The sequence below is a fragment of the Aphis gossypii genome, chromosome 2 (assembly GCF_020184175.1).
Source record: "Aphis gossypii isolate Hap1 chromosome 2, ASM2018417v2, whole genome shotgun sequence".
In the NCBI taxonomy this organism is placed as follows: domain Eukaryota; kingdom Metazoa; phylum Arthropoda; class Insecta; order Hemiptera; family Aphididae; genus Aphis; species Aphis gossypii.
The window spans coordinates 49,510,786-49,537,585 of NC_065531.1; the positions used below are offsets into that span (position 1 = coordinate 49,510,786).

Genomic DNA, 26,800 nt, shown 5'->3' on the forward strand with positions numbered 1-26,800 from the left:
TTAAATATTATATTATGTACCTATTAGGTATAATATTATGTATGACCGATTTCTTAAATCTATCATTTTCAGAATACCTATAATCTTTCTTAAATTTCTTGTAAAATTATAAATAACTTTATGATCAATGGTTCTCTACCTATTTTATCTATTTAGGACTATGTATTAAATTTTCCCGAAATATCTATCGCGACCCACATGATTTCACTTTTACAGGATCAATAAGTAGTTCCTGCTGTGATTGATAACAGCGGCTTATAATTGATATGGTATTAAATATCATAATTATCTTAGAATCTATATAATTAGAAAAAATCCCTCATAAACTATCAATCTAAGAAATGCTGCATTACACATTCCCACTCAAGTATAAACTGTGATTTGTTTTTTTTATTTACGTTTAGATTAACCTCTCTTGTTGCAGTAATATTCAAATATTGCTTTATTGTTTACAATGATAAATTTGTCTCGATAACATAAACGCAAAAATAACTTAATTAACCGATAACAATAATATTATAAAATAATACACCTCATTGTATGTTATTTTTACAGTTAAATACTATATTGGGTTTGACATAAGCTGAGATAATTTGAAACTTGGCTAGTGCTAAGTCCCTTTTGTTAGGTTATATAGGGGGGATGTACGTCATCAATGGTAATAAATAATAGTATATCGATCTGATTATAGGACAGCGGGCGATCGTTTTAACGCATTACAACTTCATGATTGTGATGTATGTACTACACAATTATTATCGTTTCGACGTGGATTTATAGTCACGCGCGTTTCACAACAGAACTCACTGATTGTCAGTTTTGATTTGAATTTGCTCTCCCGCATTCCGTAATCAAACTTACGTTCGTTTTCCATGTATGAAATTGCGTTTTCCCAATGCTTTCATTTTTTATTTTATTTGTATATTATTACGTTCTTTTACCTACTACAACACCGATCGAGATGTAGGTGAACACTACTGTTCGACCACCTTATCGCAGATATTTTCATAATATTCAGAAATATTACTACCCGCTGCGAGTATTTTTTTCCCCCATTTAAAGTATAAATGATAATTTGTACACAATATGTTAAGCTTACTATGCTGTAATATTTTAAACAATTTTACAAAACTTGCAAATGCCCTCTCTGTCCCTCTTTAATCTGGCCTTGCACTCGTTCGTCGACACCGCAAATCTTACTTAAGAACGGGATTTATGTATAATATTCGCATGGTCAGTAAACAATATCCCGTTTTGTAAGTTATATATATTGTTATGCTTACTGTATATATATATATATACAAGGGACGCCCATAATTGTTTTGATTGGTATTCATAATTATATTATTTGTCAAGCCAAAGCAAATCATAATAAAGTTTCTTTCAAAAAAAAAAAAAGTCACGAGGACAGGTAGTAGACGGCATAAGGTTTTATACTCGTGCGATTTCGATGATGGTTATTTTGTTTTTGTTTTTATTTCACAAATAAACCATTCGAAACAAAATAAATGTTTATCTTCCTTCGCCGTTGTGTTATTATGACCGTAACGAGTATAGTGCCATAGAATGAAAATTAAAAACGCAAAAATTGAACCCAGCGTTTCTGTTCAAAACTCAAGTATATTGTGTTATATGCTCTCTATATACACGACGTTACATGTATGTGTAGAGTTATATATATATATATTATATTTATAGTAATAATACGACTCCTCATTCGTCTAAACAATCCCTAGAGCTTTTATAATAACGATCCGAGTTCTCGAAACGACTGCACCGGGGTGTGAAAGTGGTAGAAATTAAAACCCCGTTTGTATATTTTATATATATATATATAATATCGTATGTTATGTATACTTATATATTATAAAAATGTATATATTACGTATATATGTCTGGTGGAGTATGTATAATGTATATAATATGTATACCAGACTTTTCTAGTGACAATTAAATTCCACTGCAGTTGGTGTAGCTTGTTTTAGTTTATTAAAAAAATACATAATATTATGTATATAATATTGTATGGATAGTATTTGTTAACATTCTTTTTTTTTTTTTTAAATCTGCTGCTGTGTATTTCTCCGTTTTTCACATACCTGTGACAACTGTATCACTATAGTTATATGATCTATAATGGGTGTTTTTTTTTTTTTTAATCGTTCGTAATTATTATGTTCATGTATAATATATTACATTTATAGGAAATTACAGAAAACATTTTGATTAAAAAAAAAAACTGTTTGTATACTCTCTACCGTGATTATAGTGTTAATATAATACAAATTCACAACTCTTTTTTCCGCCAACATATAAAAAAAACAAACATTAAATCTATGATAAACCGATTATACGACTGTTTTTCACCAGTCCCGATCGCAATAATAATAATATATATTGACGATAATTTACAATGACCTCGTAGTTAAGAGTTATTTCTTTAAATAAAAATACGAAAAAATAATATTTAATTTTAGTTATAATGTAAATGTTTTGATTTCATTTCATTTGGTTGCATTGTGTTTTACCCATTTGAGTCTCGGAACAAGATTTAACAATTAGGTAGGTACGGAAACTCGGTATCGCAGTATACGCTCAAGACATGCGCTTAGTTAAAACGTGAGAATATTACTACGGTGAAAAGCTACGTCAACACAGAAGTTTACACTCGAATTGTTTTGCTTCCATACCGACGCGGTACGCAATGGTTCGTTTCTTTATTCCTATATATTATACTCTTGTCGTGGATTTTATTAACGGTCTAAAAAACAAAATAAAATAAAAAAAAAAACATTTACGACCGTTTTAAATGCTCTTTGCTTAATTCAGAGCGAAAAAAAAGAAATATAGAAATTAAAAATTCGCTGTCTCGTTAATGTTAATTATTATTATGCACCCACAATATATATAATACCTACCGCATGAGCAAAATATATAATATTTTCAACTCGTTTTGTGTACACCGCTCTCTTTGTGCTCGTGTTAATATCGTAATTAAAGCCATCGTTTATTCGCAATTTTCTTTCTTATTTTTCACTTAACCCTCCTCCACTTGCTATATTTTAAAAGTATAAATAATAAAAACGACGTTCGCCTACAACTTTAAGTCCATTAGACTCTGGACATCTACTTAATGTGTACCAGATCATGAATAATACTGTAGGTACGTTTTTTAAAACTAATTTACGTTAATTTAAATTATTTAAACGCCAAATAAATACTTTACTAACTGGCTATAACAAACGTGTAATTTAAATTCTTTAATTTTACAATGTAGAAGGACACTTTTTTTTCTCGCTGTTGCCTAAAATGTTATAAATTACATACTACAGAAATGTAGTAGGTAAATAACGAATTTCCAAAATAAAACGCAAATAGCTCAACATTTATTGTACGAAACATTATTTAAAAGAAGCATTGGAAACTCACAACTAAAAATATTTAAAATTTTTTTTCTCAAATCTGATCTTGAACTAATGCCAAGATGACACTCAGTATGTGTGTGTAATTTATGTGTACCTAGTTTACAGCTATGTAAATTTAGTAAAATATAAATTTAAATATCTTCATCGCTATATATCAAATAATAATAGCTTATTTATATTTTAAATAAATCCAATAATTTATTTTTTATTATTTGTGACAAATCGTGTAAAATAAAACGCAGTTATTTTTACATTTAGATTTTTATAGTTAAATGGATTAACAATAATTTTAAGGTATTATCAAAACATGGAATTTGCTATTCAGTACATATAATATTAAAGAAAATTGAAATTAAATATTTTAAATATTTTGAAAACGTTATTACACGTAGACTTTAATAAAAAACATAATGATGAAAACTTACAAGCACTTATTATAAATATTTTTAATTTTTAAATTAGCAATTAAAATTACTTTTTGCTTAATTATCTAATTTTATCTAAGTTGAAATTACAAATAGTTGATTTAGTTACAATAAACTACAGAATTTCGCTTTTAACTCTCTATATTACCTAACAAGATCTAATTTTATTACCAAAAATTATCCTCAAAGTGTAAATTTATTGTTCTAAAATATGACGATAAATAAGAATAAAACACATTATCGCCCCGAGTTTAGGTTATAATATAATGTTTTATTATTGCATTTGTTTATGCATTTAAAAAGAAATATTTTTTCATCAAATTCTTTCAATTTAAGAAAAGTTCCTAAAATAGTTGGTTTTATAGTTTTTAATAAAATTTTTTTTTTTATTTTTTTTCAATACTTAATACAAGTCGCATTTTTATCTAAATGTTTATGACTACATTTGTTTTGTAATAATCTAACCTAACCTAACTTTACCTAAAAACTACTGAATTGATCAATTAACACTGAACATAATTTCATGGTTTTGATGTCTACGAGTAATTTATTAAAAATGAAACAACTCACAATTTAGTGCAGAATCTTAAAAACCTAAATTTTAATTTATGTTTTAATAATAACGTCGTATTATATATTTATATGTATTATTTATGCCAGATCCTTCTTCTTCTTTTTTTTAATCACCTTGATTTTATCTGATACAATACTATTCTACATGTTCTACACGCTGATTCTGATTTTAATACATTAATTTCCTTTTATTTCCCATTCATAATATTAACTTACTTTTATCAACTTTGAAAATAGTAACATAGATCCTCAATTGATTTCAACGTTCTCCATTCTGTATTAATACTACCTATATAGCAATAGAATATTAATATTTAAAATGCACTATCCTACACAATCGTTATTAACATTTTATACAAAAAATAATAATGATGATAATAATAATAATAATGCATTATTTCTTATTTATTTACTTAGTATTTAATATTTACAAAATTCTTGAACTGATGTTTTATAGTATAATGAACATACCTTTGAGTTTAACCACGGTGCAGTGAGCACACGTTATTGTGGGTTTTTAGCAAATGGCTGGTACAATATATATAAATAAACCAGATACAATACATTTTAAGTATATAGTTGTATTTTTGTCAAAGGGAAATAATAATTATGATTTTTTAAGTAATAAATAATAATGAAAATTTTTATTAACAAATTCACACTCTTAAAAATCTAAGGTAGCATAAAGTTCATGTTTGACTTATAATTATTACTACACATGATTATGAATTAATGTGTAAATAAAAATTAGATACTATATATGAATAGTCTACTTGAAATCAATTTGTAAGTACAAAACCGTTATCCATTATTAACTAATTTATTTTAATAACTTTGAATCTTTTCGGGTTCTTTAGTTTCAACTTAGATGATATATTTTTTATATATTATATGTATTAATATACACGTACAATATAAAATTATAAAAATTGTATATGAAAAATATGATTGATAGGTCTAAGGAACACATAAACAGGCTTTTTAAGGTGCAAGCTGTTTGTGTACTGGTTAATAATTATTACTTAAGCTGAAACTCGTATACATAATTATATAATGGCATTTCGTTTTAATATGTTAAAATTATTTTGAATCTCCCTCTCTATCTTTAAATCGTTCTCGAAATTCCTGAAAAAATGTGTACTCGTCTGACGTTATCTTATTCAGACACGGTAACGGTGGTACGACTATATAACAGAATCCATTAGAGTAACTGTCAGGAGATGAATCGAAATCATTTTTATATGAAAACAAATTACTTTGTCGCGTTTGCTATAGTCAAGATTTTTTGTGTCTCAGACCTATTATGGGGCCAATGCTCGAGTCTTAGTGCGATTATTCGTCGATCGTTTGCGGTCCACGATAATGATAATAATATAATAATAATAATATCATAATATTAAATATTATAGTCTAACGCGACGACCTTTCTACGTATAAAAATCACACGATCCATTAAACACGCAACACTGCGACTGGGGTCGGATAGATGATAAAAATATAAGCCGTGGCTGAGGCCATGGTATGGGGTACAATAAAAACAGACATTGGAAATCGTCTCGTTTCGCCAATAAACAACCGTCAGTTATTCGGCTCAGGGTTCTAATCGCATACGTATATATATATATATATGGAATAACGACAAGACCAGTTGAAATCCTCCGGAGCCATATTTTATACATATATATAGACGCTCACAGATATCTTCTCGTCCGCTGTAAATATATATTTTATACCTGCCGCGTAGATCCGCTGGACCGTAATGAACTTTATATCGGGCCCGCAAGACGACGCAACGCGGACGAGCTGTGTAGGATCGACCGCAGGGATTTTTCGCATCGTCGCTTGACGACCTGTACGTGATGCCGTGGCTATATATACGACACAATTCCCCCTGAGGCGATATTTTTTATGTACTTATAAGGATATATATATTTGTTTCTTCTTTTAGAATTTTTACGACTTCGACCTTGTCAATGCGGAACGTTCCGCAAAACGTTCAATCACTGGGTTTTTGACGACGATGGAATAATAAAAAATTGTATAAAAAATTATAATGCTTACGACGATGCCGACGACAGGTTACTGGAAGAAAAACGAGTTTTTATTTTCATAACGTTTCTTAACGATTTCAGCTGTCGAGACAAAACATTTATCGAAATTCCAATATTATGTTATTTCTCACGATCGTCTAATTCCATTGCATAATGCATATATTATATTTAATGTGATCATCGACAACCAGCGTCAGTGTATTATGTATGACGTGATTAAAGCTCCCATTTTAAATCTCGAATATCTATCAAAACATCGATCATGTTAACTCGTGTTCATTTCGTATTCCAAAACTCACTAATTTTTATACTAACATAATTGGTGTTTGTTATGTATTGCCAAAACAAAATCGACAATCAAAAACTTGTTTTGATTTGAGCGGACTACATGAGTTATCGGTGTTACGTGACGACTTGTGAAACTATATTCGGGAAGAAAAAATCTCGCAAATAGTATGCACCCTTCCTTCATTAACGAGTATGAATCACCCTCTACAATTTAGAGGGGTCATAATTTATCAAATCGTATCCAGTGACAACGGAGAAAATTTTGAACAATATGGACGCTAATAAGTGATCGCACGTCTCTAATTAAAACGCAATTACATACGCGTATACGCTACGGTGTATATTATGATGCATCAGAAACGCAATATAAATGCGGTTAGGTAATAACTGCAGCAAAATATATAATCACTATTCTTCGGAACGTGCTTAGAATAATATAATATTATATTGACGTCGCCGTGTATGAATGACAGTGGAGGTGGCGTACCGGAAGTGTATTTTATTGTGAAGGGCTGAGTGACACCTGACCTGGATGACTATTTCATGTATATACACGTGCATAATAGAAATGTACTAATGTATAATATTCATATACGTATAGTAATGATAATGTACGCCCTCGCTCCGTGTGAGACCGTTATACGTCCGCGCAATATTATAAATCATAATATACTGTTTGCGCGTAGCAGCCGTTCGGTATAAAAACTATGCAGCAATTCCAGCGAGCGCGCAATAAAAGTTTTAATTTCGCGAATTTTTGCGAAAAGAATATCACGTGGGCATATGTATAATATTATAATGATGTAGCGTTAGTGTGCATTACATAGTCGGATTCCAATTCGCTATTATTATGACTTGTTGTGATATCCGTGTGCGCGCGTTTTGTGCACTTGAATAAAATATGCGACATCGTCGCTTTCGAAAACTCTCCTCCGGTATGAGATCAGGTCCACGTATACCCTCGGAACAGCGCCGTATGAACTGCAGGTCGTGAAACGGTCGACGGAGTAGGGAAAACAATTGTGTTTATACGATGGTATTATTACATACCTATTATATGTTTATGCGTGTACGCTCTGCACGAGGAAAAGTATAACGCGATAGCGTGTACGACGTACATTTATATTACTACTCTAACAACGCGGGCCACAGCCGTCTGCAGCCTCAGGTCTTCGCTGCCGTCGGCCTTAGCCCGACAATAGTTTAATATTATGTTAAATCGGCCAAGAGCACTGCCGGCCTGCACAAGGATAACACTTTTACAGAGGTATATACATAATATTACATCGCGTCGTGTTATGTTGCAGATAATACCGTTATATATAGTGTATGTGTGCGTATGTATGGAGATCACAAAAATCGCATAACAATATTTCGTTTGACGCTCGTGTGCATTTTTACGGTCGTTAAGTTTTATGAGTATAACACAAAGGATGAGCGACGACTCGTGTGTTTATCGTGTAAACCGACTATAATATGTATATACGTATAATATTATACCGTGCGCGTTTGTGTTTTAATATTTTCGGCGAACGCTGCACGTCAAACGCCTTCCGCGGAAGCGGATAGTTAATATAATATATTATTTAATCTCCGTTCGGTGCAAGGTCACCGGATTTTGTATCATTGTGTGTAGAGCGACCCGAAAAGACGATTTTCGACACGACGACGATGCGAGACGTCTCGTCTACACTTGCCCGCTACACCGTTCAGCAGGGCACTCGGTGTAGTAGTTCCGTATAATAAAATCGTCATCATCGTATGGATCGTTCGCCATAGTTTTGGGTCCGACGATGAAATATATTACCTATGTATTTATGCAGTGTTTTCCTCAAAAAGTCGTACGAGTCTACAGTCTTATATATATATTAATCTATACGACATACGTGACCGGACGTCTGCACTACTCGATTTAAAATCATATAGGTACCATATATTTATTACAATGATTTTATCGAAATTACGTTTACGGGCAAGCTTCTTCCGCGATGTATACAATATTATACTGTAATAACATATTATAAAAGTACAACTGTACGATAATATTTCGAAAGAAAAAATCTCACCGGCGACCAACACAAAACAACAAAATGAACGTATCGTCTAAATATCTAAATAAAACCTCTTTCCTAAATATCGATTTTGGATTCGTATGTGCTCCGATGAGAAGTATATACTATAGCGCTTTGGGGCACCGAGTTCTTGCCCTTCCTAGGTCCCCCCCTCTCGTTTCCAGCGATATATATATAATATGCATTAATTCTAGGTATTATTATTATCACTATGTACACACAGTATATGGTGAATGTGGTGTTATTACTCGCTCGTATATATGACGTTACGAAGAAAACGGTTATTGACGTATGCTCGTGTGACTGATATTAATATAATATTTAAACCGTCGAGACGGAATGGCACGCGCGTTTTCAAATGTACAATATAATAATAATGTATGTTATTATGATATGATAGTGTGCGTTCCGACCGTCACGATGTGTCGTGTACTGTGGGCGAATCGACTGGCTGAGGATGAGAAATTACCGACAAACGTATACAGTGCAATGCACATAATATTACATATTATGTATGAATGTTAAATATGTTATATTATTATATCTACATTACATATATGTATAACAGGTGCCTCGCGACCAGATCGCTGTGACAATAGAATAATTTTGTGGTCTGTGGATGTCATCCTAATATTATTATCGTAATTCGTAATAATTATGTTATTATTATAATAATGTTGTCCAGTGACGGAGGAACGTCTATATAGTACCTGCTGAGTTGCAGGTTAGCGTATAAACTGTTTATTTTAATATAAGACGTTTTTCTTTTTTAAATTTAATTTACTTTGTTACACGATTATAATATTATTTTAGGTACCTACTCGTCGTTAAATAACTGAACTTTAAAATTCCAAAAAAATATATTTTCAGTTGTATCCCACCCCCAAACAACACGACTTCTCTACGATACGAGTTATAATTTTATTTTTTCATTTCTTTGATGTGTGTTTAAGCAATCGTTTTCGCTTGCTTTTCGATCGCTAGCACATTTTTGTTACACGCACCAAGCCTATATTATTATTTTTTCGCGACGACCGGTCATTTCCGGGCGAGTCTTCCACCGCTATTGCAATAATTCACTCACGCTCCACAATCGTCTCCCCGGTATAACTTCCCTGGGTACACTACATAATATTATGACATGATGCGCACAACGTGTCGCCGTGCCGCGAGAAAATCACAATCTGTTTTTAACCGTGTCCATAAATCACGACCGCCATTGGCGCTATTACAATGATGTGATATACGCATCCCTCGTATATACGCGCTCCGGTTTATCGTGTAAAATCGTCCGAAAACGAGAACTACACTGCAGTAATGTACTTAATATTAATAAACTGCAATATATTAATAGTATTATACCGTTTACTGCGTACATGGTTCGAAATCGTCAACGATCCAAATTCCGGTTTTTGCTTGTATATGTGTGTGTGTGTGTGTGTGTGTGTGTGTTTTTTTAACGGTTCGTATAAGCGTATTTAAATATATACCTGGTATAAAACTACTAACCACTGTTGGGTATTGTGTGAAAATTTTTTTTTAATTTTTATATACTAACGTGAATTTTACCATTTCTCTTAAATCAGTTAACCGGCCTAATTTTTTTTATTACGTTATTACAACCGTAATTGTTTAACCAACCATCTAATTCTTCTAACAATGGTAAAGCTAATTCCATTCAAACGGCGTTGGTCGTAAAACGTATTTTTTTAACATCATCCCTTCGTTTCGCGTTTTCCTATGTTTACTATATTTATACACACTATGTCTGCTACTGAATTTATTATAACACGGCACATCTGCATTGCATTTTTTATGATCATTAGTGTATACTAGAAATTGGTTACACGCTTCAGCGCAGGTGGCAAATGACAAAGGGAAAAATTTTTGAAAATTGCATACGCCAACGTATGTAATTAATAACGACACGAGTGGTATATGACGTGGTCCTTTTTCAAACTTTAAACAAAAAACTACGCTCGTGTCGATTTGTGTGTGAGACTTAAGCGAATATTGTTTTCGGTTTTAAATAATATTGTTAATCATCAGGATGGCTAGAACCGCTGCTGGACCGAATCACCAGGAATTCGACTACCGTAGTGTGTCCCGTGATTGACTCGATCGACGACAAAACGTTCCGTTACCGTTTCCATAATGAACCAATAAGTGTTGGCGGTTTTAGTTGGAAGCTTGTGGTTAGTATTTTTTTTCTTACCAATTGGAATTTTGTCTATATACTGCACCGTCCAAGTATATAATGTTCATGTTTGTTGTTTAAACTGATTTTATTACACTGATTAAAAAATATTTTCGTCCAAGTAAACATAAATTAGAATTTCTTTTGTTGTTTTTCTGTCTCAATAAGTACAACACACAAATTATTAATCTAGGATAAAAAAAATGTAAAACGATCGTTTTTATCATATTAATACTCGAAATCCACAAGTTCTTTATCTTGTCATATTCATACACTCACACGCAGCAAACTGTAGTCTCCGTTTAACACATAACATATAATACACATATATCTCAATCTTCTTTTTTACTACCCACTCAGCTTCCTCCCAAGTTTATCTCTATTACGGTTTTTCTTTACAACCATATCTTATGTATACAATATAATATATCCAGAGAATGTATATAGTACTATATACATATGTTTTTACATGTTCATTATCCCTTTTCTTCTTTTGACATAGCTAAACTATCTAAAATTACTGTTTTTCTTTTTTCCCCCTCGATCAATGACTACACTACATCCAAATGCACTATAAAATAAAAATATACACAAGCACATATAAGACATAAAAAAATTTAAGATTAAATAATTATTTTGAATATATCATTATTTAAATATATTTAAAAAAAATCACATTTTCTGTGGTACTTTTAAATAGATATTATGTAAATAGATATAAATTACTGAACATGGTATAAATATTTCTCAAAACCGGTTTTTCATACTCAAATCAGGTGAATACGAAATTCCAAAACTAAATACTCTAATTATATAATCGAGTTTTAAACTCAAAATTTATTACTCAAATTAAAATTTAAAATACTTATTAGTCATCTCTTTATTATGTGTGTGGTATATATTTTAATTAATTTATAATCGCATAAATCAATTTAAAAATTATTTTTATATAATAAATTATTATCATCTATTTACTTTGTATAAACATTATACAATACAGATTAGCATTTTATTTTATATTCTAAAAGCACAATTCCCAGTACATATTAATTATAACCACCGGTTATAATTAAAAATAATTCATGTATATAAAAAGTATGACATTTTTAAAGTTTTACAAAGTTAAGCATATTGTGTAACATTATCTTTTGTATAATAATATATGTCATATTATATGTTAGATAGATGAATTTCCATGTTAAAAATTATCATATTTTCAAACTTTTTTTTCCATTAAATGTACAAAAACCTTTATTATTCGGAATAATTTTAAAACTACAACTGAATTATTTTCCAGAAAATATTTCACAAGAAATATGAATGGTATATTTATCATTTAGCGATACGTTGTTTAAAATACGCCAATATACGATGGATGGTAAATATAACTTTCAACGTTAATTGTTTGTGCGATTAAAACATTTGTGGAATTTTCTGTTTAAAATTGCATCAATTCGTTAAATATCGTTAAACTTGTTACGTATACACTACCTGTATAGTTGTATACATTAAAAAAGTGCCTAGTATAAACAAATATATAAATATATTGAAATAATTTAATCGTTTGACAATCTGCATTGATGTACTCAATACATGCTTTCGAGATAAAATTTTTATTATCACATATTAGGTTCATTTTTTTGGTACCTTATAACGGTTGTAACTTATTAAAACAGGTTCTGTGTTTTATTCTTATACATTTCAATATACAAATTACGATGATACGGTGTTTCAATTTGGAAATTTAGTAATATTTTTTTATCAAAAGTTCACTTCAAGATAAGATGTTATACCTACTATTTGGTGTATAATATTTTATTATACGACATTAAATACTTTATTACAAAACGTATTAAAATAAAAATTATGATTATACTTTTATATGATACAAAAACACTAGAAACGTGATAGCAATATTTAATGAGCCTAAGGCGGATTGCACTTTTATCACTTATTTGCCAACTGTGCAATGTATGAATTCAAACGATTAATCACCATTAGTCGACCTACCGGTACTCAAATCATAATATTTCATAGGTACACATATTTTTTAAGCTCGTATAGTACAAACATCACACACGATATTGACGACTAATTCCAATTTTATTCTTTTTTTTTTTTTTTAACTCAATTAGTGAAACATAATATTTCAATTTACATAAATGTTTTACTTTCGTTGTACAAGTATTCGTGAGGTTTGATATTATGAGGTTTTTTAGAATTCGCAGAAGGGTTGTACAAAATATTACAAATGCGTGGTTTATACATATTAAAATGTAAAATATACTTCAATTATTCCACAATTAAAAGCTAATAAATATTATATGTTCTGTAATATTCAGTATGATCACACAATATATTTGATAATATAATATACACTATACATATATAAACAGTACACACACGTGAGCGCGCGCATGTATATGTTATTTTTAATACATATTTATAGAAACACTAGATGATGGTTTGTCTGAAAGAAAAAAATGTAATATACATTTATTATCTTGGATAATTATAATAAATTGTACCTTGTTATAACGAAATACTCGTCTTATTGCCATCCGTCAGTTTTGGTGCCATGCACGAACGAGAGAATGCTCTTAAGTTCTGTGTAATACATGACATGTACTCGACGGATCGTGTAGAACTCGCGCCCGCTGGTCGTGCTGTATGAATTACTTCACCAAAAACTTTTCAAAGTACGTTCCAACAACCCCACACATCTTTTGTGGGCTTCATTCTAGTTTTTACTAATTGAATATAACTATACAACTTCGGTTAAGCCTACAGATAATATTTTTTTTGAAGCAAAAGTAAAAAAAAAAAAAACGTGACTAAAATTTAAAATTGATAAATTTCAAGAAGCAAATATTAATTGTATATGATAATACTAAGGGATTAAAATAATATAGTATTTATATATATATAAAATAAAATAATAGATGATAAAAAAAATAGTTAGTAAAATAATTTTTCTATTATATTTGTATATATATTATTATATATTATATACTTATATTAACCTTACTCCGTAAGTAAAAATTAAATTATTTTCAATATAAATTATAACAAATAAATTTAACATTATTACTATTTTTTATCACCCATATAATGGTTAATGACAAATTTAATAAATGTATATTTATTTATTTTAAATTCGTTATAAATATAGTTAATAATAAGAATAGTTCCTTGTATAATTTAATCATCGGTTAATTATTGAGATTTTTGCCCAACTCTTCACGGAGACGTGTGTAGTGCGGTAGTATGAAAAAATTTTCACCGCGGTCGCCGGTGTAAGTATAGTATATAATATTTTTGTACGTTTAGTTTTTTCGAGTAAAATATTTTGATTTAAATTGCATAATATATTACCGAGTGGGCACGAATTTAATATTATTATAAGTATAATAATATACTGAATACATGATAGATCGTAGGAAAAATATGATCAGTAACGATATCGTTATTGTTATTATTTGCTAACCCAGCATTTTATTCTATTTCACGTTCGGCACTCGAGTAAGTGCAGATCCTCCTATTATATTATTATAATAATAGTGATTGATTCTTTTTGGAAAATCGTTACTGACGTGTGTATCATGATCTACAATTTATATAACAGATAAATCGCACATTGATCTAACTTCTCGTGCAAATCTTTTCCCAAGGTCCTAATACACACGAATGTGATATACAGTGTCACGCTAATTTCACAACTCAACTATATATAGGTGCATATTTATGGTTAGTGAAATTATACGATAATTTTATTCAATCTGCACCATTTACAATTTGTTAATGCTCCAATATATTATTTCAGGATCATCCTGTATACATATATTATATATTATTTCTATGTAAAACACGTGTGACAACGTAATCATTATTTTATACGTGCAGCATCTATCTATATTATATTAAATACAAAATATAATTTGCTTTATATTGCATATATACATATATATATATATGCGCCGCGTGTACGTGATATAAGTAGCTTAACTCCTGTCCTCTTCGTCTTTCGCGACACTCGAGATGAATGACTCGAGTGTAATTTATTTTTCCGCAAAAGCCGACAAATTGCCGGTATAGCTAATGACGGCGACGGTGTACAGCCCGATAAGTCGGAAATTGATCGCGGGCAATAGATTTTACTTACTCCACGTATAATATATAAGTGATCGTGGGCGCACTAAACAATATCGCCCCGTGTTTCGTCCCATTAAACACGAACGAACGTCTACAACAACTCGTTTAATGGCGTGCGTATGCGTCTGTGTGTGTCTGTGGAAAGGCGCATGTATTGTGTACATAATAGAGTCTCTTCTCGTGGACTTTACCTTTGTGGCGGTGTATTTGTCCTCACCAAAGCGAGTACCACCTTTATATGTAATACGTATATAGGTATATAAGTTTCACAGACTCACCACTACGTATATAATATAAGATCGACGACGTATATAGTATATATTATTATCTACGATAATAAAATACGCAATTTATTTTCCTTGAAAACAAATCCGGTCTGCGTATAACGACACGAAAGTATTTCCGTAGTCAATATTCTTCGACGGTCGATGATGATAACTCATAAACAATATTCCGTTAGGTGTTTTGTCGCGCAAACTATATTAATACGTTTTAAATCCCGCGTGTTCGACCGATCAGAGTGTTCGCAAACACATTTTAAATTATGATTAATATCTCGATTCGTTATGAAGTCGTTTCGTCATGACCCGAATTTCAATAAAACAGCATTTTGCAGGTTAAGCAATTTGTAAGTGTAGTGTTTGTTTTGTGGATACCTTTTTTTTTTTTAATTTAAACAGTCCAAAATATACCATGTGCTATATTGAATAGTAAAATACAAAATCTTGATAATTTTACTTTCGCGTTGGTAAAAACTGAATAACAATTTAATCATTGTTTATGCAAATTTTAAAACTACTAGTAAAAAAAAACAGCAATGCTCGAAAAACGTAGGTATGTGAAACAATCAACTATTACAACAGTTTCAGAAATTTCAGGGCTTATGACTGTAGTTTAACGTTTAATGAACGATTCTATTTATCTTGCTAAAATACACACAAACAGGTACTCACGAGCGCGCATTTTGGTAGTTTCTCTGTTCAAAAATGTTTAGTTGGTCCCATGTCGCTATTTGTATAATAGTGGCTTATTAAACATGTGATACATTAAATTCGGAATATTATTATAATAACATTTCTAAAATAAACGTACCCTCTCAAATATTTTATTTTATGTATCATATTATTACGTTTTAAAATCCTTATAAATTAACGTTATCGATAATTTATTTTTCAAAAAAAAATCTTTCCGATCCGTTATTACTTATTTTTTATTTTATTCAATATTTGACTGGTACGCTGGATAACGAATGCGGAAAACACAACATTTTCTTTGGGACTTAAACTAAATCTGATTATGATACTGTATATTAGCCCTAAACATAAATATTTATTTTATAATAAAGTATTTAAATTGGTATTTTTACTTGTTAATCAAGCTTTATTAGCTAACATATAATGTACTGGGTATTGACCATCAAACAGTCTATCCAAAAAATCCGAGTTAGCAATATTTGCCATTCTTAATATAAAATTAAATTAAAATAAGTTATCTTTTCTGTCACAAAAAAACCATGAGTCTCAAAACCACCATTGCGATAATTAATGTACGTACATGTACAAGTTATACGTTTGTACCATGTGCAATCAAACCTCCATGCATAAGATTTATATGCCTTGTTCTGACAAACAGACGATCTGCAAGTATATTAAAATATCAACAACATATTAAATTACACTTAATACACTGTAAAACCAGACATCAGCAACATACACGGAATCAAATGATATACTTTTAAATGCACCGAAACAACTTTAAAGATTTATTTTGTAGGTACCTACTTTAACTATAGTGAATTTATTAATAATAACATAACACGAATGATTAATTAATCCCTTGTCCGAGCCTGCAAGTTATAACGTTGTTATATTTAATAATTTATACCTACCTAAATTTAATGTCCACCCACTGTCGTCACTTGTATGAACTTATACATTGTAAGAAGAAAACAACCTAATATTTTTAGCATTTTATTTTTTACCTCTATATGGACACATTATAAATAGTGTGGGACAACGCTTTTGTCCAACATTTTATTTCGTGTATACTCACACACACACATACAATGTCCGCTCGTGCGTACTATAAGTTTTACATATTATTTCATAAAATACACAGTTACTTGGCCACGCGCAATGAATATTTGAATATATTTATTTTTTAATTGTGTGTGCAATACGACACCGTACTGTGAAAAGTAGTCAAAATTTGATTAGATCATTAAAAAAATTAAAATGTGTTATTTTGTTTTAGTGAATTTTTGTTATAAGATAAGCGTATTTAGTAGGCATAGATACAATGAATAATTTAATTTTACTTATATGCAGTTATGCGTATTATAACAGTACGATATATTTACATTTTTCAACCACTGTAAATTTCAACGATTATATGTAAAAAAATATATTTTATGATAAGAAAAATTTATTTGAATTTTTAAATTTATTTCTAGTTCAATTGGCACGTCGTACCAGACAGAGAAAAAAAGCGTCACAAGAACGCCGCTGAACCTGTGTGGTCACCGACCATGGCCGGTGGCCTGTTTGCCATCGACAAAAAGTTTTTCGAGCGACTTGGTACTTATGATAGTGGCTTCGACATTTGGGGAGGTGAAAACTTAGAGCTTTCATTCAAGGTATGTTTAAAGAACATTTCATTTAATTGGATAGGTACTCAAGTATGAACTTAGCCACACGGATGACTTTGAGAGTATAAAAAATAGTAAAAACACCGTAATTTATTATTCCTAAATTATTCTTAGAAACTAATATTAAAAATGCAATTCTTTTTATTTTAATTTAATTTCTGTGGGAGGAAAACATAAGTGGTGCTTGGAAAATACACTATATTTTCTTTATTCGCCGCACTCCTTCCCATAAATTCCTCCTTTGAACTGAAGTATGACTGTATTACTGTGATCAAAATAAACGTCAGCTTAAATAATGTAAAAATGTATGCTTGAACAATATTTAAAAATAATTTGACAAATAAAATAAAATATTTTCATTTTATTTTTTTATACTTCATCAATGTTTTGAAAACATTATTTTGCTATGTGGTGATTAGTACAATTCGTAATTAATTATATTCATCATGCTATTTTATTGCAAGATAATATAATATGAAATAAATAAATTATGGTACGAATTATCTTACAAATGTGTATTACTTTTATGTGACACAGACGTGGATGTGTGGTGGTACGTTGGAGATAGTGCCGTGTTCGCACGTCGGTCATATATTCAGAAAGAGGTCGCCTTACAAGTGGCGGACGGGCGTCAACGTTTTGAAGAAGAACTCCATCCGTCTAGCAGAAGTGTGGATGGACGATTACGCCAAGTACTATTACGAACGGATCGGTAACGATCTGGTAAGAAATTCATCAAATATAAATGTTTTTTTTGTTTAACTCACAATTAGTATAGTATTTTATACCTTATTTGCTGAATATTATATTTTTTCTTGGCAAATGTTTTTGGTATTTCCATGTCTATTAAATTGTTGACAAAAACATGTATATTATAAAGGTCTTTTAAATAATTTCACGTCAAAAATCTAATGGAAATGAAGTGTCAATTTTACGAAGTTTAATATTTTAATATTCTAATATTTAGGTAAAAGCAATCGATGCTGAAAAAATAATTTAGCTTTACAGCTACAAATTTCGTTTAAAAAATGGATTCAAAACCTTAAATTTTAGATGAACGTTTTACTATAAATAGGTATTATATAGTATCATTAACACGATAATTACAAAATTTAAGTATACACTTTAACACTTATTTTATTCACCATTTTCTATTTTCGAGTTAAAAATAATTAAAATAATCGATTCGATTAACACAATTCTCTACTTACGTGCATACTTGTACTCAAAAATTCGCAAAATATTAAAAAAAAAAACGTAAAAACCCTTTAAGTTGCTAAACTAAGTTTAATGATACATACAATTTAATATAAAAATCATAGAACTTCTCAAATGTATTAAGTTATTGTTATTAACTAATTACCTAGATGTATAACTAGATAGCTTAGTATACCTGGGTTCACAAATCTTACATCGAATAATATGTTTTAGTTGTTTCTATGATAATATTGTTCTTTAACATCAAAATAAAACTCTGTGTTGAATATTATTGAAAAATAAATAAAATTGGATTTTCCAAATAACATTATCATGTTAGGAATAAAAGAAATAACCCTTGGGTGATAAAAAGTCGTTGTCATCGTTTAGTTTTAGTTGTTTAGTCCATCATTGATCTGACGTAACGTATGTCGATTACAATAATATTATTTTTAATGTTAACTTAAAGAAATCTGCCCGAGTGATATTCTATCGTGATTAAACTTTAAATAAGTCAACAATAGTTATTTACTCAAGACTAAAGCATAAACATATTAATTGGCCGTGCATTAAACTGTATTCGAAAAGGACGATATACATAAACATTTTAAACATTATAATACTCATACAACTTCTTCATCTTTTTAAACAATAAAACAACCAGATTCACGAAGTTTGATTTTGAGTAATTAAATAATCTTAAAAGCGATCGCGCTAAAACTGCTATATGTACACGTGTTCTTATTAAATTGACATTGGAAATAAAGACGTTCAATGAACTTATAACAATTAATAAATCATACATAATATTAACTGCAAATGTATATTTTACTGTTTTTTATATTTTATTAAAGATATGATTTTATTTGACACAGGGTGATTACGGTGACATAACGTCTCGCAAAGAACTTAGAAGGAAGTTGAAGTGCAAGTCGTTCAAATGGTATTTGGAGAACATATACCCAGAACTTTTCATACCAGGCGACGCTGTAGCGTCTGGAGAGGTAAAAAAAACATACATCGTGTTCGAGACTAGGAAAATGGGAATATATACTTAGGTCACAGTCATCATCTCTCATGCGCACATAAAAGTTTTTAGGGAAATAAGTTTATCCTACAAACTTCTTAGACCCCAGTAATATTTTCTTATTTTCTTTGATTGGAAAATACTATTTCGTATGTGTCTCATTTTATGGACCCACAGAAAACAATTACTGTCCAGTTCTTTTCTAAGTGAATTTCTGTTCATCAGATAACACATTTTTAAACTTTTGTTCCGACCACATTTATTTTTCATTAATTTCGTGTTTATTTAACATAATGATATCGGACATACAAAAACGAAATGATATAATATTTACAAATAATTCAAGCCCATCACAATCTACTCGTATTTTGTATACGAATAGCAGGAATAACAATATTTTTTATCCTTCAGTAAGTACGTTTTCAAACATCGAATTACTTATATCCGACTATCATTTTTATTCAACGTTTTTATGCTTCACATACCTAGCCGTGTTTAACGGTTTAATATAACAAACAGAACACAAACGAATCCCTACAGACCATATCGAATGTTATACAAATATTTTGAAACAAATTTATGCAATTAAATTGTTTTACGTGAAAATAGTCTCTCTTTAAATAAACGTTGAAAATATTAATAAATTAATTACTCTCTACTTTAAATAATTACCGACCTAATAATAGAATATATTGTTGTAAATCATTAGTCAGTAAAATAACATTTGTTTAACCAACTGCAACGATTAAATATGATTATTATCACTATATTAAATTAAAAAGTTAAAAACAGAATACTATAATAATAATTCCTATACGATTATTAATTTACCATATTTATTTTAAACGTTATAATTTCGTAAATTCCGTTAAATTATTTTAAAATTATACATCGACAACAGTTTTCTAGATAATAAAACAGCTTGCTGTTATTTAACATCATTGATACGTGTCTAGTATATTATAGTATAATCTATATTAATTGTGTGTAATATTTTAAACGTATATTGTATTTAAATTTGTGTATTGGGAATCAGGTGCGCAATTTAGGATACGGCAACAAAACTTGTCTGGACTCACCGGCCAGAAAAACCGACCTCAACAAACCGGCCGGACTATACCCCTGTCACAAAATGGGTGGCAATCAGGTGGGAATAATGTTACCTCTCGTATCGGCAAAGAGGCCTGTTTTGCAATTTTGCATACAGGATTGTCGAGGTCGAGCCGGTACAATACGAATCAACACGTCCTGTCTTAAAATTTTCCTGTCTTTTGCGCGTCCTGTTTACACTTTCGTTTCGTAGTGATGATGATGCAATTTTTGTTTTTAACAGAATAAACGTTAGGTGAATCCTGTACACTGTGCATGCGTAGTAAAAAATTGTATAGTATATAAGCGCACAAATTATACCTTAATACATATATATATTATATAGTTTAATGAGTAATGACTTTAACCTATAACTATAACTAAACTTATGTATACTTACAACACACGACATTCTCGCCTGGTCCGAACGTGAAGTTACTCGTTCTTTCATTTCTATTTTGTTTGTATTCATTAATTGTTTTGTTTTATTTTATTTTTATTTTTTAACCCCACATTTTAGATAAAAAACATTGTGTCGAATATGTGCGTAGACTCGAAAGGCGATGCCAACAAGCCCGTCAATTTGTGGCAGTGCCACCAACAAGGTGGCAATCAGGTAAAAAAAAAACCATACACTCTCGGTATATTGAAACATATTATAAATACCGATTAGATCGATTAACGATTTGTTAAGCGTAGTTTGCATATAAATATTATGCTAAAACATTTTCGCATAACATCAGCTATTGGTGCCGGTAATCCGAAAAAAAATAAAGCTTCTAGTTAGAGAGCGAAAAATAAAATCCCATCACGCAGTGTCTGAGCGTGTGCAGTGCATTTTATAAAAATATGTTTATATACCATTTTTCAAAAAAAATTCGGATTAAACTCGCGTGCTTTTCTACTCTTGTTACGATTTGGTATCAAAACGCATCGAAACTATTCGCTAGTATATTATATAATAATATATACCTGTATAAATATTATTATACATTGACAGCTACTTTCCATATTTTTTAAGATTGAAGTTAACGTATAAAATATATTTGTTTTTTACACTGTTTACTCATTTTAGAAAGATTAAAAGCTAGATGAAACTAAAACTATTGATGCAATGGTATTAAAAGCTTATATTTATTTTAAAATGAGAATTTTTACTTCTTAATTTTTTTTTTTGAAACAAAATATTTATTTTTTATTTTTTCTTCTCATTGATATTATAATATTTTTTAACTTGGTTTTTTTTAATAAAAAATTGAAGTAAACTTGTTCACTAGACAATATCTTCTCATGAAAATATTGTACACGACAAAAAATATAAGCAGAGAATATTAATTGACGTTTGTATATTTATATGAGCTATAATTAAAAATAACAAAAAATGAGTGACTTGTGGTTTTTTATTAACTTAAAAATATGTTAATAAATATTCTATAGTAAAAAAAATTAAACTGAGAAAGGGTTCTTGTTTTAAACAAAACTACAATCGTGTATGCGCTCGCTGTCGTTTTGTTCGTGTTTTTTCCAACTTAGTGGTGTTATTAATTGTTTGCTTTTTTTTTCTCCATTCACTCGTACTTCCGACCCATCCCAAACACGGCCCTAACACGATCATATCTTATTATGTACTGGCACTAAAGTTGTAAGAGCATTTTTCACAAAAGTCGTTGGATTTTTAATGAAAGAGGGTGGCAATTGCGCCATTTGACGATGACGCAATGATAACATACTCGTAGATGATAATGTTTTTATGTTCACGCATGGCAATCAATGATCGTAGATGATTTCAATGTATTCATTGTAGTTTGTATTAACCATTTCTATGAAAGGTACAGGTGTAAGATTATATTAGATGCTTATAGATAGCATTTTATTGTTAAAATGCTATCATAATTTAATATACAAATACTTATACCTACCTAAAAAGTCACTCCAAATTCGTTTTTCACTCAAAATCTGACGATCATTATTTCATATAAAAACTTTTTTTTCAATAATGATCGATAGTTTTTTCTATAAATTCTTAAGTAGGTAAATTGTTATATTAAATTTAAATAAAAATTCAAACGAGTAGTTGTCTAATAATTTAACTTTATGTAATTATATGTAATTATTATTGATTGATCGACATTTTATAATTTATAAATATGGTCTGAGTATTTTTGATACAATATTACATTTAATTAATAATATTTTAAAAACTATTTTTAAGAAATAGTATCGTTAGTACCAATATACATTATAACTCAGAACCAACTCGTTCAAATTTTAATGTTGATTATATCAACATTATAAAAACATTTTCTGCATAATTTAAAGTAAAAGAAGTTGGTTTTCGTTTGAAAATAAGAAGTTTGTATTGCTATTTAAAACTCATTGAATAATATGAAAAAATTCATTTAATTGGAAATATGGTATTAAATATATTTAACAAATTAAAAAATGAGTTTAAATTAAATTACTATAAAAAAAAAAAAAAAAAAAAAAAACAGGAAATTGAGAATTCATGATAAATTATGATTTAAAATAATTCAATGGTAATAAAGTGTACAGTTATCTTCGTATTCAAATTAGTATTATAATTCTTATTAGATAAGGTAGAAACAGTAGCTTTTTGTAGGTAATGCGTTTGGCAAACTGCACTGCACGAGCGCGTATGCATGCGATCCGACGATTGTACATAGAACAATTAACTCATGGTTCTTAGGTACAAAATTAATGTTTTACGAAGAAATACAGTAATTTTAAAAGCTATTATAATATTTGACTAATACACAAATGCATGCACGTTCCTCATAATATTATTATCATCTTCCTCCTGTTTACTTATATTTAACTTTATACTAACGTACACACGCAAAAATTATATATTTATATAAAATTGACGCGTGTGTATATGTGTAATGTGTATACTATAAATATACATATTAAGTATGAGTAATTATATTTGTCTGAAAAAAAAAATTTTCCTTGGATGTTGGTTTAACCGTACTCGGCCGACCTTTTCATTTAAATAATGTCCTCTTTGCCTCCCGCGAAACTTGACTAATTATACTAATTTCGTATTATATGCTAAATACCTTTAGTACTGGATGCTCAGTAAAATCGGCGAGATCAGGAGGGACGAGTCGTGCTTGGACTACGCTGGCAGCGACGTAATCTTATATCCGTGTCACGGGTCTAAGGGCAACCAATATTGGAACTACGACCATAAAGTGAGTATTGATGAACAATTTTCTAAATAGGTACAACGTTCCTTATAATTTACTGCAGTATCTACGAATTTAAATTATATTTTGAATATTATTGAATATATTATAATATTTATATCAGAAAGAAAGTGTTTCTTATGTCATTCTTTATGGCTTTTAGAGTATATTATATGGACTGAAATTCGTTCAATTTAATCAATAATATGACAACATTTTCTTGATGAGTACAACAATTCAGTGAAATTTCTTTTGTATGGTTAATGGATTAATAATTATTCAATAACGTAAAAAAAGTAGTTGGTAGGTTGAAAGTAGGTGAATATATAAAAATGTGTAAAAAAAAAAATAATAATAAAGGCTGACAATTGATCAAACATCTATAGTATTATTTTTACCAGTAGTGTTATAAACTTATAAGTAACCGTTGTCTTTTAGGGGTGTGTATAAAATGCACTACTTCGTTGTATTTGTAACAAAATTCATTTTTTTCATACAAATATAATTTATATTTATCATTGTTGAAAACAAAGGTACTCGAATAATAAAGAGTTTGACTTTTTGTACATACAATAAAAAAAAAATGAAACACAAAGTTATTTTATAAAACTAGTACATGTTTGACAGTGATTGAATAACGAGTTTTTAAATAATAAAGTTTTTGATGATGTAGATATACATTTCTTAGCGATTGTTAAGGGATTATAGATTATATTTTTATCGGTGTCTACATTTTCTTTATTAAATTTTTAATTTCACAGATAAAATTGTTCAATAATGTAATTACTTTGGACATTTTTTTTTTGTAGACTAAACAGCTACGGCACGGTAGCAGTAGAAAGTGTCTGACCATTAATAGCACCAAAGACAAGCTGCTCATGGAAGAATGTGACTTAATGCTGCCCAGGCAAATGTGGCAGTTTGAAAACTATAACGCGACGTTGGCCACCGAGGATAGTCACATGAGGCATTAAAGACTTCTAACGAAAAAATTACAATAGAATTACTTCCTATATAATTATTATTTTGTTTTTATTAATTTTTTTTTTTCGTTTTGATCAAAATTTTTTCCATTACAAACTTCCACCGCACCGCGATGGTCGTTTTGTTTTTATGATTATTATTAACATGTATACCTTTGTTCGAACAAAACGAAACGTTGTCGCGCTCAAACAAATCTAGCGACTTGTAAATAATACGCGTTCTTTTTTATGTAAACTATATATATGTATTGTCATTTGAATAATTATTATCTCTATGTATTATAAACTATACGATTGTACTTAAACAGTATTGCGGCTATACGACGAACAAAACATTCCCTCGTGACATTTCCACCTTTTTTTTTAAGTTTTTTTTTTTTTTTTAATTTCGTCCAAAATTATTTTTTTGTCGATGTGCAATTTGTGTTGATTATTATTATTATTATTATTTTCAGTGTACATAAATTATGTCAGTGTAACGTACGTGTTATGTTATGATATATAATTATATTTATATATTATAATATGTTATAAGCTCTATTCGTGTGTAAATCTTCTCCGAAATGCGAACAAAGATTATACGAACGATCATTATACTATTATGTATTACTATTTGAACATATATATAATATTATTCCTTTTAATTGTTATTTATATTTAATAAAAATTGATAAAATATATTTAAACAATGCCGTCGCGTATATTATATACCTTTTATTATACATTGCACGTTCCTTGGCGAGAACATGATTTTATTATTGTTTTAAATCTTAATTTCACAACAATACCCTATGTATACGAAACAACGTGAAATTTTAGCGCAAATAAGATGCATTTTATAAAATATAAAATACTTATCATACATTACTAATAATTATTGTTTCCGTCGTAGCTTACGAATTAATGCTGTGACTATTATACGTTTAGCCGTCGACTTTCGCACACTCGAGGGTGAATAATATGCTTTTTCTATTGCAGCCGGAGCGAAATGAATCGCAAAATACCAAAAACAGTTAAACGTATATGGTGCGACCGACGTTGACGTTATGACGAATTATTTATTTATTTTTTCATCCTCTGAAATTTGAAATCCGAACACGAGTGTGTGGAGGACGGGATACAAATCCAATATTTTTTTCAGTCAGTGCCCGCGTGTAGAACCCTTTTAATCTGTACCGCGCCCATACAATATCGGAGTGCGTTTTATTGTCGTCGCTCGGAATATAATATACAGTGTCGTGCGAATACACACACACACACACATACACAGTAGTATAATTGAATTATTCAATTATCCGTGGTTATCAAAGCACTCCACGGCTCACAATTATTTATCGCAACGATTCATCGTCGACACTCCGTATACCTTTATATATTATAATAAAATAGCCCTGTTTCCGTCAACTATTACGTTATTATTTGGCGCAGCACAAACTCTCAACGTTTTTTTTTTATTTTTTTCAAC

General features: G+C 29.7%; 1 protein-coding gene across 3 annotated transcripts in view; it reads left to right on the forward strand.

Moving 5' to 3' along the window:
• LOC114119271 (putative polypeptide N-acetylgalactosaminyltransferase 9) overlaps window positions 1-26,025 on the forward strand; it is a 120,112-nt gene extending 94,087 nt beyond the window's left edge. Inside the window, exons 6-12 of one of the 3 annotated variants that reach the window (XM_027980779.2) lie at window positions 10,884-11,029; window positions 17,636-17,818; window positions 18,368-18,553; window positions 19,903-20,031; window positions 21,091-21,201; window positions 24,230-24,358; window positions 25,162-26,025. In XM_027980779.2, the coding sequence (XP_027836580.2) occupies window positions 10,884-11,029; window positions 17,636-17,818; window positions 18,368-18,553; window positions 19,903-20,031; window positions 21,091-21,201; window positions 24,230-24,358; window positions 25,162-25,326 (1,049 nt within the window). In that variant the 3' untranslated portion in view covers window positions 25,327-26,025. Of the gene's footprint in view, window positions 1-10,883; window positions 11,030-17,635; window positions 17,819-18,367; window positions 18,554-19,902; window positions 20,032-21,090; window positions 21,202-21,663; window positions 21,760-24,229; window positions 24,359-25,161 lie in introns of all 3 variants that reach the window. The other 2 variants (XM_027980778.2, XM_027980780.2) reach the window with 2 other exon arrangements.
• The last annotated feature ends 775 nt before the right edge of the window (window positions 26,026-26,800 follow it).